The sequence below is a fragment of the Mchenga conophoros genome, linkage group LG15, assembly GCF_057382185.1.
Source record: "Mchenga conophoros isolate Kocher_MC1m ecotype Shallow Benthic linkage group LG15, M_conophoros_male_GT1.1, whole genome shotgun sequence".
In the NCBI taxonomy this organism is placed as follows: Eukaryota; Metazoa; Chordata; class Actinopteri; order Cichliformes; family Cichlidae; genus Mchenga; species Mchenga conophoros.
Genome location: NC_140540.1, coordinates 19819666 through 19839379, shown reverse-complemented (window position 1 = coordinate 19839379; position 19714 = coordinate 19819666). Strand labels below are relative to the sequence as shown.

Sequence of the window (19714 nt, the reverse complement as noted above, 5' to 3'; positions counted from 1 at the left end):
GCACGGACACTGAGCAGCATACTTTAAAAAAAGAAAAACAGCAAACAGGATTTGCAATCAGGCTCCAAGGTTAAAGCTTCCTTTCATCAAGTACGTCTCGAGTGGTTTATTCAGGCTCTGCAGCATTACTCATTAAATTCAGTTCATTTAGACGTTTGATAATTTCATTCAAACCCTGCTGGCAGCAAATAACTGCGCTGATATGCGAGTCTCTGTCCTGTTCCAGGAGAACTGTGGGCCGATTAATCGGGAGTGAGAACACAAACTGGCTCGTCTCCAGAAAACAACCCCAGGCCTATCAACACTTGCTGCTTTTTATGTCTTTCTGTTGAGTTGCTCCCTTTGAACACTGTCACCGTTTAATTTTTCTTTAGGTTAAAATGTACACAGATTTATTTACATCTTCCCGCCGAAAGATTCTCTACATTTCTGCCACAAAGATATCACAGGAGAAAGTTTTAATGAGAAAAAAGACTAAATTAGCAAATTTCTTCATCTATTACATTGAAATCTATTACTTTTAGTTCATTTCCTGTGAACTCTACGGAAAAAAGCATGTACCTTCCCAGCATGTTAATTTTAAACTAATTAATCTTGTAAAATGATGTTAATTCTTCACACCAATGCCAGAAAAAAGACAACAGCAGCCTTGATCTGCTTTAAGAATCTACATTCTAATTTCTTAGTAATAGTTTTAAAGGGTACCTATGATCGTTTTCCTTATTTTTTGTCAGATATACACTGTTACTGTGGTGAACGGTCACTTTGAACACAGCCAAAGCTTCAAATAATGAGGTCAGTGTACAAATATTCCCACTGAGCCAAAAGCTCAGGCTTCGGATGGCTCTAAATGCTCCATTTCAGACAGTGTTTTTTTCTGTTCTTGGCTCTGTATCGTGGCAAAACTGGGGATTTTGCCATAATGCCTGGTCATCTCAGGCGCTCAGCTTGGTCTATGACCGTAGAAGCCCCTCCCTCCTGCTGTTCAATGCTGTTTGCAAAGGGGAGCCAATCAGAAGACAGGTGGCTTCACTGCTGAGGAGCTAAAATGTTTTTTTGTGACAGATCATAACCTGAATGACTCCAACAGCTTTCTAATTGCTTTTTTTAAATGTATCATGCAAATCTATTCTAACAGAGTCCAAGAATAAAAACGTGAAGCTCAAAATAACCATAAAGCACCTCTTTAAATAACTACATTTATATTTAGTGCTTAACCTTTGAGCCAACACAGATAAGAAGTCATAAAGCTGTTAAAAAAACAAAAAAAAAACAGTAATGCATTATTCTGAGCAAACTCTGTTCAGTGAGCAGATAGGGACAAACAACCGAAACCCAAAGTGTCTGTTTTGTAAGAACCCAAAGGTCTTACTTTTTAGACCAATTTCAAAATTGTTAATACAGAAACATATTCGTGTTTTGCCATGTTTTGACTGGATCCTGTAACAGACTGAAGAAATTGCCTTAGATTTGCATCTGAATGACAAGCATTTGAGTTCTTTATATCATTGTTAAGAAAAGGCAAAGACGGGACTCCTTTGTGGATACCCAGTTAAAAGAACTGGAGGATGGCTGTCTGCATTAAAGCTCAATAATGAGGACCAAATCCACAGAAACACAGAAACTTGACACTAACTGTGCATGCTGATAGTTCCATCGGCTTTGATTATCAGTTAAAGATGTCAGTGAGTGCATGATGGGAAGAAACATCTTTTTTCAGCTTAGATGTGTGGAGTGGTTTGGCATTTATTTGTAGCCTGTTTTAAAGTCAGCAAGGCATGTTATTGGTGACAGTGAAAGTGTGAGGATTTGAAATGTGGTCAAATGGGTACAATCTGTCCCAATTTTGCCTTATCCTGTTAATGGAAATGTCTGGACAAATGTCTGTGCTTCACACCCTGGAGGACGGGGCTGTGGCCCCCCCACACTCCCTAGCAGATCGTTACATGGAGAAACCTTTGGAATACAAGCGCGCTGATCCACACAGGTATGCACACGGGTGTTCACTGCTCGTAGACCCAAATTACACCTTTCTTGGCTGCTACTTCGAAGCACATCTGTCCTGCGTGCTGCACAACAACATTGAATATTTAGTATTTACTGCTGTTTACACTTAGCTAGATTAATGCGATGGTGTTGTGTTTAGTATGTTGCTTTGTTTTTTGTTTTTTTTGTCTTTTTTTGCTTGTTTTCTATTCTTCTCTCAACAGGTGATCTAGGAGATTTTTATTTTTTTTCTCCCCCCCTTTCTCACTGTCCCTCTCCCCTTCTGTTTTTCCTTTCCTTCCTCTTTCTTTCTCCCTTTCCTATCTCTCACTCATGTCTGTCCCGTCTGTAACATCTGAAAATAAAATATAATAAATAATAAAAACAAAGCTCGACCAAATGGACCAATACGGCAATGCCACGATGATCCATTTGGCAAAGTAAATCCATTGGGTATCCTTGTTGGTCTTCAGACAACAATTCTGATGGCTAAAGAACCAAATGGGACAGGCGAAAAAAAAAAAAAAAAAGGAAATGTCTGGACAACCTTGGTTTGAACTTCATTATTTAAAGAATATTTGGAGGTCACACAATCACCACTGTATTATTACACCTTGAGCCGCCTTAATTCTTTGTAGCACAGAATTAACAAACATTTCTCAGATTTTTGGGCCATACTGACATAAGAGCATGGCAGTTGCTGCAGATCTGCCCGGTACCAAACGACTCACGGACCGGTACCGGTCCGAGGCCCCGGGGGTTGGGGACCGCTGTTCTATGGGATTGAGGTCTGGTGACTGTGGAGGCTATTTGACAACAGCCAACTCATAGAATAGTCGCATAGAAGAAACCAGTTTCCAATGATCTAAGCTTACTGACATTAGTGCCATTATCAATCTGAAAACACTCATCAGAAGATGAGCACACTGTGCTCATATAGGGACGGACAGCAGAAATACTGTTGCATTTAAACACATCAATACGCCACACCAGCAGGCTGAACCACTGATACAAGGCTTTCATGTTGTTTATGCCTAAAGCAGTCTGGCCATTCTCCTCTGACCTGTGGCATTATTAAGACAATTTTTTTTTTTTTTTTTTTTTGCTTTTTTGGACCATTCTCTGTAGACTCGGGAGATGGTTGTGTAGCAAAATCCCAGCAGATCAGCAGTGTCTGAAAATACTCAGTCCAGCCCATCTGGCATCAGCAACCACATTCAAAGGCACTTACAGTAAAGCCCCCTTTTCCCCCCATTCTGATGCTCACTTTGAACTTATGCAGATCCTCCTGATCATCTCTGCTCGGCACTGAATTGCTTAAACAAAAGAACTATATATTGTCTCTGTTTTCTATTCATAAATTTATGACAGCGGTTGAAAGCTTAAACTACAGTGTGAATACTTAAATACAATTATAATGCAACAGTGTGAGCTGGTTAGCTTAACCACTGGCTCAACCCTCAATGACAAATGCATGCTCTTTGATAGTGATTGACAGACAGACCTCATGCATTTGTAATGGATTCTGTAAAGATATAATTTTTAAACGGACAGCTATAAATAAATCAGTTACCCCAAAGACACGATTAACATTTTCATCTGCGATTACCTAATCACCATCAACGAAACCGAAAATCCTCGAAATAAAATACTAACTCAATCAACATCTATACCTTAGATTTAAAATGATTTCTTTTTACCTGAAAAAGTACTTCAGTTCTTTGGGTAAACTTTAGACCAAAGTTTTTGCAAATTTTTAAGTATATTAACTTTTTAATTCTTTTAGCTTAAATAGGTACACTGTGTTTTGTGTCAGAAACATTAGCATAAATCCGTTTACAGCTGCCATCTAAACACAAAGATAACCCAAAACGAGCTTCTTGCTGTCAACTCAAATGTCAGTCTGGTCTAGTACTGTAGCTTCTTTACAAACAAAATGTCAGCATTTTATATTTGTGAGGGCTCTTTATCTTCTCTCTGTGTTTTCATGTTTCAATTGTCTGCTTACAAAGGAAGCTATCTGGAGGAAAAAGGACGCCTGTCAGTTGATATTTGGGACAAAAGAAGGTTGAACTACTCACTGAGGAGCAGATGGAGCAAGATAATCTATATTGTGTTGATCAGAGCGTGAGACATGACACTCTCGGTTTCTTGTTCTTTCTTTTAAAAAGGGCGACTTGTGGCGTTCTCACACTAGACACTAGATAGCTGCTACTACAGTCACACACATATAGTGTTGCCTCAGTAGCCAGAGTGCCACAAAGAAAACGTTTGTGAAATCTTTAGAGTTGGCAAAACTTCTGTTTTGCTTATTTAAAATAATAGTGCATTATATACATACAGTGAACCTCTGCAGTAATTACTCTGCAGTAATCTGAATGCGTGGGTTGCAATGGTGCTCATCCATATAAATAAAGGCATACAAAGTCAGCTTAGAAAAAGGTTATGCTCAAGAAATACTGATGGGTATGAATTATGCCCAACGACAAACTGTTTACAGATGGAGGAAATTCAGGATGACTGCTCTCCTGAACAGTAGATGTCCTACAAAGACCATCGCTGTGAAACCTATAAAACTTGCTACAATCTTTGTTCATATGTTCATTATAAGAAAAACCCTGAATAAGAAGGGGGAAACTGCTGCTCTCTACAAAAATATTCATATACAGTGTAGAACGCTATGTCTGAAGAAGAAACATTGAAACCTAATTTCAGCATGATGTCAGGAACATCATGGAGGGGCAAGGCCATCATTTCACCAACCAAAGGGTAAACAGACTTTCGGTGATACACTGACACAAAACAGACACAAATAACTAAAAAAAAACATTCTTATTTTCCAAATTCGAGTTTTGAACTGACCAAATGCAAAAATAAAATGTTATGACAGAAGAACATTTGTCAGATGGGTGACTAACATTTACAGCCACAGTGTGTCCATTTACTGTGAATTCTTATTGTATGGTCTCTGTAAAGGATACTGAGTTCTGATGAAGTTTCAACTCTCTGCGTGGACAAGAAGATCTTCACATGCTTAATTAGCAGAGCTAGGTCATTTGCAGCTTCTTCTTTCAGCAGCCCAAGGTAAATCCCATACCTGTGAATATAAATGAAATGTATGAAACACACATCTTCAAGTGCAAACCTTTTATAGATCAGTCTTCCTTTGTTTTTTAAAGTAAGTTGGTCAAATTTCCAGGTGCTGTCAAAGTCGCACTAAATGCTCCACACATCCTCTGACCTTAACACCAGCTCAAACACCGAGAGCTTCATGGCACGGGTTTCCATTTCTGATCAGCTCCTGTATAATTCTTAATACTTTTAAGTGTCGCTGGGGTTCCTGCATTGTTAATTCTTATAGTGAACATGGCCAAAGCATCAAATAATGAGGTCTGTAACATGATGCTTGTGAGCTAAAGCTTCAACCGCACCTTGTTTCATTTTTTTTCTATTCTTGGCTCTATATTATGTCAGTGAGAAGGGATATCCTTAATATAGTGTACTGAGGTACAGCCGCCACATGTGTGCTGTTCAAACCTTCTGTTTGTAAGAAGCAACCAATTGGAAGAAAACTGGTTTAATGAATGCAGAGTTAAATTTTAACAAGAATTATCTGGAACTGTGAAACATGCAAAGCTATGCTGCTAGATTTCAAGAATAAAATCCTGTTGGAATAATAGCTCTGCTTTTACTACTTTACTTCTTTATTACTTTTCATCTGTTTCATACCTCTTCTTTTATTTCCCCATCATTTTAAATTACTGAAATGAAAACCTATAAAATGAACTGTGAAAATATTAATTTAAAAAAAAATGATCATTTCTCAGCATGACCATTTTTCTTTCAGTTCCCAGAATCACTCATGAAAGTCACATTGCCCAATGGGATACTTTATATCAAACTCAGAAATAAAGCAACATTGAAGTCAAGTAAATACCCCAGAGGAGTCCTCAAAACTTTATTCAAGAAGCCCAGTGTCGCAAGTAAAAGATTAATTATAATTTCATGTTCAACAACTTTTAATCCTATAACACCCACCACTCTGCGGGTAATGTTTGCACTCTGTGTTGATACCGGAATAAAAAATGTGGCACTCTGTTCTCCTGGACAGGCACAGAAACTTTTCAGCTGCAGAGCCCCCTTCGGAGTAGGTGCTCAGAAAGAGTTATATTCACTGTGTAATGTAGCAGCGGGGTGTCGTTAAAGGCAGAAACAAGCAGTGTGAGAACAGTAACACAAGTCAGACGGTCTATTGTGGGAAAAATAAAGAACAGAACAAGTAGTTGCACAAGTACAGGGCAGCAATATCATGAAATTCCTGTCTATTCTGCAACATGTTTGTTTCAACAAAGTGCATTTTTAAACTCACCTATCTCTGTTGTTAAGATAAGGTTATTTTTACTTAAAGCTCCTCAGTAAAATTAGGGCCCACCTCCATCCACATGACTTTGAGAGAGTAATTTGAAACATTGTTACCTCTTAATTAGACTTTTGAAATTCTTTGGAGGTTGGCCCTAATCAGTCATCACAGCAGCTCGCTTTTTGACAGGTGCGCTCACATTCCACCTGTATTGGCTTCCAGTCCATTTCAGGATCAGCTTTTCACAACCATTTTGTGCCTTTCTACTTAGCTGAAGTCTTATAGCAGTGCACTTGTGCCAAAGCCCTGAAGTCTACAGACCAACTGATCTTGGATGTTCCTTGATCCAGGCTCTAAAACAGAGGCCACACTGCCTTTTCGATGTTAGCCTCTATATTTAGGGGCAACCTGCCCAGTCACTCAGTCATTATAAAACACAATTATAAACCTATTTAATTTCTCCAGCTTTCAGTTGAGCATGATTTCCTAGTTTTTATTGTGCAAGCACGGTTGTGTTTTCATTCTTGTTTAATTTGAGGATGTTTTATGTTTTTGTTCTGTATTTTAGTGCAAATTTATTGTTGATTTAGTGAGTGTTAATTATAGTATAGCATGTACTGCACTTCGGTCAGCTAAGGGTGTATTAATGTGCTGTAAAAAATAAAAACTGACTCAACTTATATATCTCACATCAGTCAGCTCTGACAATTTTCCTAATGTCTGCTAACAAAAGTGTCTCCAGCTGCTGAACTGAGAAACAAAAAAAACTTTCAGTCTTCTCCCTTTTTGACTTTTGTGCACATTTGCAGCTTTAATTCATGTTGCGAGTGGACGCCGAGGTGAATTCTAATGTTACGGCTTTGAGTTCACAAGCTTGTTGAAAAATGAAAGTGAGCTTTTACATTTTTTTTAGATGGCTTAAATATGCTATAGGTTAAAGCGGCAAAAGCCACCTTTTTATCTTTCTCTTGGTTTTTCCAAGTGATATTACGTTTGGGACAGCAAGACCAGATTACTGTTCATTTTTTTTAGAGTAGGTGCTAAGAATAAGCAACACCTTTGTGTACAGAGAGATAAGAAAGTGACACATACAATGAAAAGGTAGAGTGAAACAGTTGTTGTGTTTTAAACAGAGAAACCAGACCTTCAGTGATGTACTAGCTCATCCAGCTCCTAATCCATCACAATTCACAGGGTATTAACAAAGCGATAAATGTTACCTTGACCTTGAGCACAGTTTGGGTGAAGATCTGACTATTACTCTAGTAGGAGTAACAACTATTGTGAATTATCAACATAAGCTCATCAGTCCTTTGACTAGATGAGCTATAAACTTGCATATTGCTTATTCACAAACGAGTAGCTACAGAGGTTTGAGTTGGGGTAAGCAAAAGAAAACATGTATGAGTGTATTCATTTGGTCTATAATGGAGATATAAAAGCAGACAAATTCCTTAGCAGGTGTAGAGCAAAGGATTGGTTTGATGTTTTGAAAAATGAAAGATGGAAACAGTTCATACTTAATTTGAAAGTAACAGAAAATATACTCTCACTCTTCTAAGACTTTATTTTCCTTTGACTTTGCAGTGGCAAACAGAACTGCATAGTGATGGAGTCCCATAGCGAAGAAAACTAAAGGCAGATAAAGCCATTACTTTCACTGCCAAGCGGCTTATATGTAGATTGGTTCTGTTTGCCTGTTTGTTTGTCAGCAGGATTACTCAAAAAGTAATTGAAGGTTTGGCATGAAAATTTTTACCAGTTTGGCTCATGTTAGGAGTGATTAACTTATACCCACATTAAACTGAAAAAAGAAAAAAAAAGTGAGACATCGTTTTCTTGAAAAAAATATCACAAATCAATTGGAGACTCAATTTAAGCACTGTCAGTAGGAAATGTTTAGACTTGAGGGAGTGGGATCGCTCTTTTTTAACCTCCTATGAACCGAACTCTTTCATGGCATGAATTTTTAATTTCTCTTTGCTATTTGGACTGATTGGACCTGATGAATGTAAAAACAAAGAATTATCTTTTTACCTGATTTTGCTCTACAATGGCTGGAAATCCACATCTGAGGACATTTGTTTTACATTTCGATAGAACAATGGCAGTATAATGTCCTCGTAACAGATATCAGGCCCTTATAGAGTTTAGTATTGTGCACAACCCAAAATGTGATGCCCACATTTGTTGAAGCCAGGTCATAGGAGGTTCAGGGTGGTAAGATTATGCAATTAACTTTCCGACGGCCACTTTAATGACTGAGCCTTGCTATTCTGTTAAAACCAAACCAACTTACATCTTCAACATCAGCTCTACTTTCTCTTTAGTGCTATTTCTCCAACGTCCGCATGCTTACATGCTTAACTGAGATGCTGAACACAGTAAACTTTATGCCTGCTGAACATCAGCATGCTATTATCATTGTAAGTCAAAGATGTCAGTGTTGAGCAGAAAAACACACCACTGCGTTAAAAGTGGTGATGCTTGTTTTCATGTGGAGCCCAGTGATGAAGACGCGGTTATTGAAACAATTGATTAGGACCATGTCAACATTCATCAGCGCCTAATTGAAGCAAAAATAACTGCAAAAAGATTCAAACTGAGTGAGACACAGCTTCTAGTCTTTAACTATGCTTTCCCCATCCAATATGAAATGTAACTTTCTCCTCACATTCATTGTGAATGTAGACACTACAAAATCAAAATTAAGGTACATGCACGTTAGTCCCATCGCAGTGATTTAGACTCTTTTTAAGAGATACTTTGGGGTAGTTACTTCCATGGAGCTCACAGTTGAGTAATTCTAAGACTTTACTGAAATAGTTTATACGCAGCAGGCTCTCCTTCTGCTGTAAGAAGCCTAATTAAATAAGGGTTTATGAGCTAAAGAAAATCCCTTTACATACTTCAGACAGGTGTTGATTCCCAGCTGTTCCACAGATGATAATACGGCATTCTTCACAGTCTTCTCCTCTGCTATAAAACAGGATGAAAAAAAGATGTGGTTGTTACGAAGCAATGCATTTCAATGAGAGGGTATATAAAAGAAGGTTTGGGTGGAAAACTACCTATACATTCCTAACAGCTTATATTATTCCAATGGGAAATGGAAAAACATGACAGCATATCATGAATTGCTACTTTTTAAGACACCAGTGATGTAATGTTGTGTCTGGGTAACTTTGTAGCTGGCAGTTTTACAACAGTCGTTTGGCTTTAATTGTGATGTTTGCGAGCTATTGTGACATCAAGGTGACTTGGGTAATATCAGTAAAAGTCAGCCATGGGTAATTTAACAGCAGCATTTTGACAGTGTAGAGCAGCAGAGCAATAACTCAGGAGTTTAGGGCTGTGGCAGGGTTTTTGAAAAAAAGAAGTGAAAACTGAAGTGAGAATGCTCTTTATCTCAAGACCTTTTCTTTCTCTGTGAGTCACATGGTGAGGCTACAGCAACTGAAAATACGGGCCAGTTTTAGAGTCGTGAAAACAAAAACAGCTCGCATGCAATCAGCTCTCATGGGCTCTTACTTAGTGCCAGTATTTGTTCCAAAATCATTAAAAATATATTCGTCTTTGGAGTTGCAGTTGTCACTGCGCAGATAGAACGATAAATGAAGTAATAACAGTGGGAGGACTAACATTTTGTTTTGGAAGATGTTTCCACTGCTTCCTGGCTTTGGGGAATACCGATATTATTACATCTGTGCAAATGGATCCCCAGCTTCAGACAGTTTATGGGAGGATGATGAGAACATTTGAACAATTAATATGATGAGTATTATCCAGACACCATCAGTGGCAGGAAAAACTTCCAATTCAATTTACAGGCTAATGGTGCAGAAAAATGCACGGGAAATGATGATAACAGTAGCTGTAATCTACATATCAGAGTTATAATTCAACATTGTTGCCATCCAAATATCAAAGCTGACCAATGTGGATAAATCACAGGCCATCAAATCTTGGATTAATTGAGAAAAAATGGCTTTTGAAGAGGGCATGAATCTATGCCGGGATAGCTGGTTCTGTCATTTCTCTCACTCTTCTCTCCCTATATATTAAAATCTGTGAAAACCTCTAGCTGATGGCAATTACTGTCTAATGGAGATGAATCCTCTTCTTGTTGTATTTATTCCCTCCCTGCCCATTTCTCTCTCCTCAGCATTAAGCCACCAGAGTGTATTTTGCAGTTTTTAATAACTATAATCACAATCATTTAACAAGATACACTATGAAAGGTGGCACATCTGATTTATCTCTGAGATTAGTTATGACAATTTGTACTTCGTTTAGGTGTAGTTGTGAAGCTTATGAAGAGTAATATCATGAATCTGGAGCTCTGAGTTGATTTAGTTCCCAGACTCTGTGCAATCCCCTGTGCTTCAGAGAAATTAAAACAAAAGTAATATTAAAAATAAAGAAGCCTGAAAGTGTCAGGACTTAACGGAGTGAGAGGTAGTTATGAAACCCATTTAGAGATATGAGCATACATCATTTACGACAATATATCCAAGAATGTCTTCAGCTGTAAAAATAAAGGCAGGACCGAATTAAAAAGCTCAATTTAAAAAAAGCAAGAAAATTTTGATTAACCGTGAACTAAAAAATAATAAAAATAGAAAATAAAAAATGAATCACTGAACTCACGCTAACATGCTCAGAAATTTCCAAATATCTAAGTTTTCTGCTTTTCTAACTTTTCTAGACATCATTAGACAGAGAATGCAAAAGTCAGACACAACGGTATCAAACGTTTAACCTGACATGTCCGCGAGATTTCGGATTGCACCAGTGTGAGAACAACACAGCTAACGGTGTACATTCAGCAAGCGCGCTGCTTCCTGCCCACTCCATCCAGGCAGTGGGCTCACCTAAACCAGTATTTGCACTTGTGTGAACCTGTCTGAAGCAGGCTATTTGCCATGATAGATGTGAGGACACAGAAATGGAAAATTTCACAACCTGATTTTCTGAAACTCTAAGTTCACACGTGAAAAAGACTTTAAGAACCTCATGTTTCAAAAGCACCTCCTATATTTTAGTGCTAGAAACTAAGTACAGGGAGCCTACATCTCCTATGACTAACTGTCTGACAACCACTCAAACACTCATCAAGTCTGGGGATGGCAGCAGCACATTGGTTGTGACAGCCAGCAAATGTCAGACCGCCTACAAAGAGCACCTTTAAGCACCTTATAACTCTAATATGAACCTTACACGCAACAAGTGCTGCAGCAGGTCATTCAAACCCTGCTGCACTTGCTGGGATGTTTCTGCCGTGACATCTACCTAAAACACTGCCAGAAGAGGGAAATGCATCATGTGATTAATAACAATAATAAAAACAATTTCTTCTAACTAACCTCCATTTACAGTAACTTGCAGCATCTCAGAATGTGGGAAAGGGAATGCAATTTTGATGTTTTTCATGCAATACTTAAAAGCAGAGACTTAAAAAAGTTTGAGGATGTGGATTAAAAAATCCTTTTAAATTATTATTTTATCTGAGCAAGCATAGATCTCTGGAACATAAAAAGATGCTCCTCGTGGGATGCAGTAACCCAATTTCAACAGGAAGCTGAGATAAATGAGATTGCTGGACAGCTGCCTTCAGGAGTCAGGGCCATGGCAGGTGATGAGATACAACTCTGAACGGTGAACTGAAAGCAGTTAACACTTGGCAAATGAGCCTGCTCTCTCCATACAATGGGAGCGTCAAGCTGGGCAGAGTGGCTTTGACTAGTCAATGCTAAACACCACTGGGCATTTTTCCATGTCACATGCAGACAATTACACACAAATGTAACCGGCAGATTGCAGAATTCAACAAGAGTCCTGACTGCTATCTGGTCTCCTTTATGGGCTGTTGTAACTGAAGCAGAAGCTGTATTTAGTCAATGTTTATACAGAACCAAGCCTTACAATGCAGAACCCATCTTAAAATATCTTCAGGCTCTTATCTGTCCAATTAATTTGAAGCATTACATAAATTAACTGAAATTTAATTTGTCATAGGTACACAAAAACTGTATCTACAGTATCACCAGTGAGAAAATATTTGCCCAAAAATACAGATTTAAGATTATTTTTACCCTGGAAGCTGTTGCCGTTACTGAATTCACCCATAGTATGTATTTTTATATAAAAATCCTGAACAGAAATCTATGCCTCTCTCTTATAATATAACTCTGACAGATGTGAATTCCAGGTCAAAGTGTGTCAAAAACATCACAAAGTTCAAGCCTGCAATCTCTCCAAAAGAAAAGGACTTAAAAATATTAGCATCAACAATCTGACATGTAAAATGTGGGTGGACTATTTTCCACAACAGCTCTGTGTTAAAGAAATTATGCAAATAAGATTGTGACTGATCCTAAAAATGAAGTATTACAAAAATGTGAGGCAATATGAAAGAAAGAAAGCGGAAGTGCAAACAACTCTGATGTGTGTTTGTGAATTTAGATAAATAAATCATCAAAACAAAAACCCAGAATTAAGGTTCTTCATCAGTCCCCAGAGAAGTGAGGCCTTTTTGCTGACAGACACAGCACTACAGACAGATGCTGCCTTTTATTAGCTGTCTCCCTGCCACAAATGACTGTCTACTAATTCATAGATCCAAGTGAATGCTTTTACTCTCATGAATTATCTTGACAGCTTTTCTTTAGAAGCTCAGACATATTCGGGATGATGTTACTTATAAAGTCTGTCAAATTTGAACACGGTTTCAAAACTTTTTATTGCATGACACACCACGCGCATGAAGAATGTTCATTATTATGGCAATTACAGTTAAATTCCAAACTGTACAAGTCAAACTGTCCAAATCTATACTGTAGGTTTAACCACACTCTAAATTATTTTAATTAGGTACATACACCCTTACTGCTTCAACAGGAATTTAGAGGGTAAGCGGCAGCCAGGTGCTGCTGATTAAATGTAATTGATTCACTGATCATCAGCAAGTGTGAGCACCTCTGTAAAAGCAAAGTTTTAACAGGTTGCTGATCATTCAGGTGATGCAATGCCAAAAGTGGATGTCCCAGAATTTTCACCCAAGGCCAAACTATGCTCTGAGAAAAAAAGCTCCGACTTGTTCTCTAAAAAGAACATGGCAGGACAGTTTAGGAAAAAAATGGCACGTGTTTGTTAACGTGCTTGGAAACATTCATACCCTGTGCAAAAAGCAAGTGCATGTATGACCTTAAGAGAACTGTGCATGAATGAATGCTTGCAAACCTCAATGAACAGAAGCAACATTGTAAAGAAGAATGAGTTAAAAATTCTCCATAACCATGTGAGAGACTGATGAAGTCATACAGAAAATAAGTATTTCAAAGATCATACAAGCTACTAAATCATAGGGAATCATGGGTTTTACTTCATAGAGTATAGAGCAGTCATTCTCAAACTGTGGTACGCGTACCACTGGTGGTACGTGGGCTCCCTCTACTGGTACGCGGGAAAAATGTAAACGTTTAGCTCTGCTATCACTTGAAGACAGAAAACTAAACAGTAGTGACGTTTACAGGGTTACTGAAGTTGGGCTAGCTCGTATATAATGATGTGCTATGCATTGGCTAGCTACACAGCTATAGTTAGCATAATATAAACACGCTGAAGCTGGAAGATGAACGCCAACTTTTTTCCACTCAATGGTTAGAGACAAATGCATGGCAGGATCCTGCAGACGGACCAAACTTCAGTCAGGAGAACAACTGAGATAATCCATCCACAATACGAGGTTAGTCATTAATTTACTGCTGCATGGGCTGGGCTGTAGCTACATCGTAAGGTTTTAAAAACTGAGCTTTAACAGTGGTAATAAAAACCGAGAGAGGCCGACAGTGATCACTGCCTTTTTTAGGCGCTTGTACAGATTAAACAGAACAAGATACAAAGCATTAAAACATGTTAACCCATATGGAAAAGATCTATATAAATCTTATAAAGTTTGTATCTGTCTTGTGTGAAACTTGTATGAAAAGCATATACAGTGGGGCAAAAAAGTATTTAGTCAGCCACCGATTGTGCAAGTTCCCCCACCTAAAATGATGACAGAGGTCAGTAATTTGCACCAGAGGTACACTTCAACTGTGAGAGACAGAATGTGAAAAAAAAAATCCATGAATCCACATGGTAGGATTTGTAAAGAATTTATTCGTAAATCAGGGTGGAAAATAAGTATTTGGTCAATAACAAAAATACAACTCAATACTTTGTAACATAACCTTTGTTGGCAATAACAGAGGTCAAACGTTTACTATAGGTCTTTACCAGGTTTGCACACACAGTAGCTGGTATTTTGGCCCATTCCTCCATGCAGATCTTCTCGAGAGCAGTGATGTTTTGGGGCTGTCGCCGAGCAACACGGACTTTCAACTCCCGCCACAGATTTTCTATGGGGTTGAGGTCTGGAGACTGGCTAGGCCACTCCAGGACTTTCAAATGCTTCTTACGGAGCCACTCCTTTGTTGCCCGGGCGGTGTGTTTTGGATCATTGTCATGTTGGAAGACCCAGCCTCGTTTCATCTTCAAAGTTCTCACTGATGGAAGGAGGTTTTGGCTCAGAATCTCACGATACATGGCCCCATTCATTCTGTCCTTAACAGGGATCAGTCGTCCTGTCCCCTTGGCAGAAAAACAGCCCCATAGCATGATGTTTCCACCCCCATGCTTCACAGTAGGTATGGTGTTCTTGGGATGCAACTCAGTATTCTTCTTCCTCCAAACACCACGAGTTGAGTTTATACCAAAAAGTTCTACTTTGGTTTCATCTGACCACATGACATTCTCCCAATCCTCTGCTGTATCATCCATGTGCTCTCTGGCAAACTTCAGACGGGCCTGGACATGCACTGGCTTCAGCAGCGGAACACGTCTGGCACTGTGGGATTTGATTCCCTGCCGTTGTAGTGTGTTACTGATGGTGACCTTTGTTACTTTGGTCCCAGCTCTCTGCAGGTCATTCACCAGGTCCCCCCGTGTGGTTCTGGGATCTTTGCTCACCGTTCTCATGATCATTTTGACCCCAGGGGATGAGATCTTGCGTGGAGCCCCAGATCGAGGGAGATTATCAGTGGTCTTGTATGTCTTCCATTTTCTGATGATTGCTCCCACAGTTGATTTTTTCACACCAAGCTGCTTGCCTATTGTAGATTTACTCTTCCCAGTCTGGTGCAGGTCTACAATACTTTTCCTGGTGTCCTTCGAAAGCTCTTTGGTCTTGGCCATGGCGGAGTTTGGAGTCTGACTGTTTGAGGCTGTGGACAGGTGTCTTTTATACAGATGATGAGTTCAAACAGGTGCCATTCATACAGGTAACGAGTGGGGGACAGAAAAGCTTCTTACAGAAGACGTTACAGGTCTGTGAGAGCCAGAGATTTTCCTTGTTTGCGGTGACCAAATACTTATTTTCCACCCTAATTTACGAATAAATTCTTTACAAATCCTACCATGTGGATTCATGGATTTTTTTTTCACATTCTGTCTCTCACAGTTGAAGTGTACCTCTGGTGCAAATTACTGACCTCTGTCATCATTTTAAGTGGGGGAACTTGCACAATCGGTGGCTGACTAAATACTTTTTGCCCCACTGTAAGTGTGAAAACAGATATAAGATCCCTTGAAAAATTATATAATGAAACTTGTATGTTTTGGATACTTACTAAAAGAATATATGAAAGTAATGAGAAAGTGGCCACTTACATGAGTAAATCATGTAAGCCTTATATGAAATAGTAAAAACTTATATGTGATTACTCATGAAAGTGGCCACTTTCATGAGTAATCACATATAAGTTTTTACTATTTCTTTTCCATATGGGAAAAACACAACAACCTTAATAAACTATTAGTTTGGGCCCGGAAACAGGGTTCATACGTCATTACTTAAAGACTGGATATCCCACCTGCTGTGAATGTTTTAATGCAGTACAGTTGTTATTATTGTCACTTGTCACATCCTGTTTATGACAGTTACAATAAATAACATTCATATAAGAAATAAAATTGTCTAGTGTAAACTGTATATGGTGTTAAATAAGCCTATACTACTGTAACTTAATGTCGGTCATAAGGGTGGTACTTCAAGAGCCACATGTTTTATGAGGTGGTACTCATTGTGAGAAGTTTGAGAACTACTGGTATAGAGCATAGAGTCCTATGAAAACTTTCTTTTTCACATGATTCTCACTCCTGGAAAACCTCAAGCTTCTACCAAGTCATTTCTTCTAAACTGCAGCTTAAAACCTTACTGTCACCGGGTAAAATATGAAGCTATTTACTCAAACAGTGCAGTGTCTTGTACCTTTATATTCTTCCATATAATCAATTTTATTTTATATATCTTCTGTTTATCTTCTATTTTAAATCCTGCATTGTTTTATACCACCTGTGTGTCCTTATATCTTTTTTTTTTATGTCCCTTGAAAAGCACTTGAAATAAGCAACATGATCTTGGTTTTATATGTTGAGTAATCATTAGAGAAGACCACAGTGAAATGGTTTTCATTCACATTTTAGCAGCAGTGTGCTTTATATCTGATCACCTCCCAGTAATTTAGATTTAGCCATTCAAGACTAAAATTCAAAGGATACTTTTGGCAACACCTGGGTTGTGGGTGTATCCAAATGCTCCAAAAAGCTCTTATGTCGTCATATCTTCTGGTAATTATGAACAGACAAATTGTGCATTGTTTGTGTATTGACAAAGAGGTGGGAAAATTACTTCTAGAAAATGTGTATGAAAGAAAGATTATTGATATTATGTCCTTAGAAAAACAAATAAAAAACGAAACCATAATAAACATGTCAGTGTCAGACATCAGAATATTACAAAGTTCAAAATGTTGTTCTACAATGAAATCTTGTGTTTTTACAGGTGTTCTGGGCCACAGAAAATTTCAAACAACGATTCAGAAAATCTCTTTACTGTAAAAATAATCAGCACTTGTCCGAAATTTTCTGGAGTGCAGATTAATAGCTAATGCACTGTTAATGTTATTTCAGTATTTCACACCCACTTCTTTTAAGTGCCCTTGCTGGATATAATTGAGCCACATTTAGCTAAGTAGAGGGAAATTAAATTTACTGTTAAACAATGACTGTGGTTAAAATACAACTATGATTAATGGAGTATGCATTCAGTATGGAAAGCCAAACTGTACGCTTTTGTTAAACCTGCCAAAAATAAAGCATCCATAATATTCTGACCTGCCTCTGATAATATTTTTCAGCTTTAGCAATAAAAAAAAATTACAATGCGTATTAACAGTTGCCTGCACATAATATAATAAATGTATTACAGAGGTTATAGTGCATGCTGTCATCATATGGGAAACTGGCTATTGCCATAAACAAAGCATACGCATAAAAATCAATTTGGCTGCAGAAGAAAGTCAAATGTGTTTGAGTAACACAATAATGGGTGGCAGGCCTGTGTGTTTGTGTTATTATTGCGAGACCTATGGACAGAAGTCTCCCACAGAGAAATACAAGCCTCGTTTGACTGAGCAGATTATTGAAGAAAAAAGTTTTACCATTTGATCTTTACAGACACAGCTCTCCCCACCTGCACTCCCCTATTCTGTAGTTCATGTGGCATCAGAAAGGAACAACAAGGAGCACACACACCTGCATTCACAACAAATAGCATTTTGATACCACAAAGCATTTGCCAGACTATATTGTCCATGAAATGTCCAAGATGATTTCCAGGACAAGAGACTGCGATTCACTTTCTTTTTTTTAAACCACTAAGTTCAACCTACAGAAAAAGAAAGTTTTCAAAGAACTCGATGAACTCCTGTTCATTGTTACTGCTTTCATTGGAATTAGGAGTGCAAGCAGCAGCCAGTTGCTGCTAATCAAATGCACCTGATTAAGTGTGAACACCTCTGTAAAGCAAACGTTTTGGCAGTTTGTTGGTCTAGAGCGTTCAGCTGTGTTAACACAGTGCTATGATTTTCTTGGGAGTGGATACCAAAAACAAAATCCAAGAGACTCTAAAGGCCTCAGTTAGCATGTTAAATGTTAAAAAAAAAATTCAAAGGTCAAAAAAAGACATGCTCTCAAGCATGGTGGTGGAAAAGCCCATTTATCCATCAGATGTCTGAAATTTTGTTGTGCAACAGCAACAATGATCCAAGCACAGCAACAGTAAATCTACAATGACTGAAAAAGAAAAGAATTAAGGTTATGCAATAGACCAGTCAACGTCCAGACCCCAAACCCACTGAAATGCTTTGTTAGTTCTGCATAAAAACATGTAGCTGTTAACCTCAATCAACCTAAAGCAATGTCGTAAAGAAGAATCGGCCAAAATGTCTCCACAACAATTGATATTGTACCTCCCCACCCTTCTATTCATGTACAGGCAAGGAATACGGCAGGGGAGCAGCAGCGAGAGCCAGCACAGACAGTAGCAATGACAGGGTCATGCAGAGAATAAAAAGGAGGAGCATACATGGAGGTGCACTTCAGACTGGCTTGTAGATGCACAACAACTGTGGGTTGATTAAGCAGCTTAAATAGTGCACCCTATATGAGACTTGGCCGAATATTCAACAAAGGGTATCAGCAAAACCATCAGCTGATCTGCTGGGAATCACTGACTTAGTGGCCTGTCTGAACTAATTGCATCTTAATTAAAACCTCTAACCCGTGCAAAACAATGGCCGAGTGAGTTTAAAAAAAACAAAACACATAAACAACAATGCTGAACAATGCAAATCAGAAATGTGGTAAATCTGCTTCCGTAATGAACAGCTGCTTGTTTTTAATTTATATTGAGTGTGTGAGCCATTCATGCTTTTTCCCCACACCCTAATTTCTATAGAACTGGACCTCTGTTTAATTTTAAATTGCTGAGTCTTGGAGTCTTTCTGAGTCTTTCTCTGCACTTGTTTCGAGTGCTTGAACAAATGACACACTATTATAATTATACCAATGTTTACTAAGTGCCAGATGATTGCATTATTTCAGCAGAGCCATACAGTCACTGATGAAATTCAAACTGATATCCTTCCACCAATTAGTATGGTAAATATGATGTTAAACTTTGCAATGCGTCTTTGAGGTGAAGGTCATGAATGACCTATGATTTGACTTAACTTGATTTTATAAAAAACATGTAAACTGGAACAAATAAATATGCTAATTGGACACTTATTGCACATTACCTTTAGGGACTTTCTAGGTAGAAAGATGTTGCGGCATTTAGTTATTAGCATTATGCCTTTTTGACTGCTATCAGTCAGCTTGTTTAGCCTACTGGCTACTAAATACTCCAACCTGCTAAGATCATTCACTCATTCGATCTGAGACACATAACACATTTTAGCATGTGGTGGAAAAAGCTGCTCT

General features: G+C 38.3%; 1 protein-coding gene across 6 annotated transcripts in view; it reads right to left on the bottom strand.

Moving 5' to 3' along the window:
• tbc1d32 (TBC1 domain family, member 32) overlaps positions 1-19714 on the bottom strand; it is a 183804-nt gene that overhangs the window by 108219 nt on the left and 55871 nt on the right. For all 6 annotated transcript variants that reach the window (XM_085246203.1, XM_085246207.1, XM_085246208.1 and 3 more), the window contains exons 29-30: positions 9256-9325; positions 4968-5083 (exon numbers count right to left, since the gene is read on the bottom strand). In XM_085246203.1, coding sequence (XP_085102329.1) covers positions 4968-5083; positions 9256-9325 — 186 coding nt within the window. The remainder of the gene's footprint in view (positions 1-4967; positions 5084-9255; positions 9326-19714) is intronic.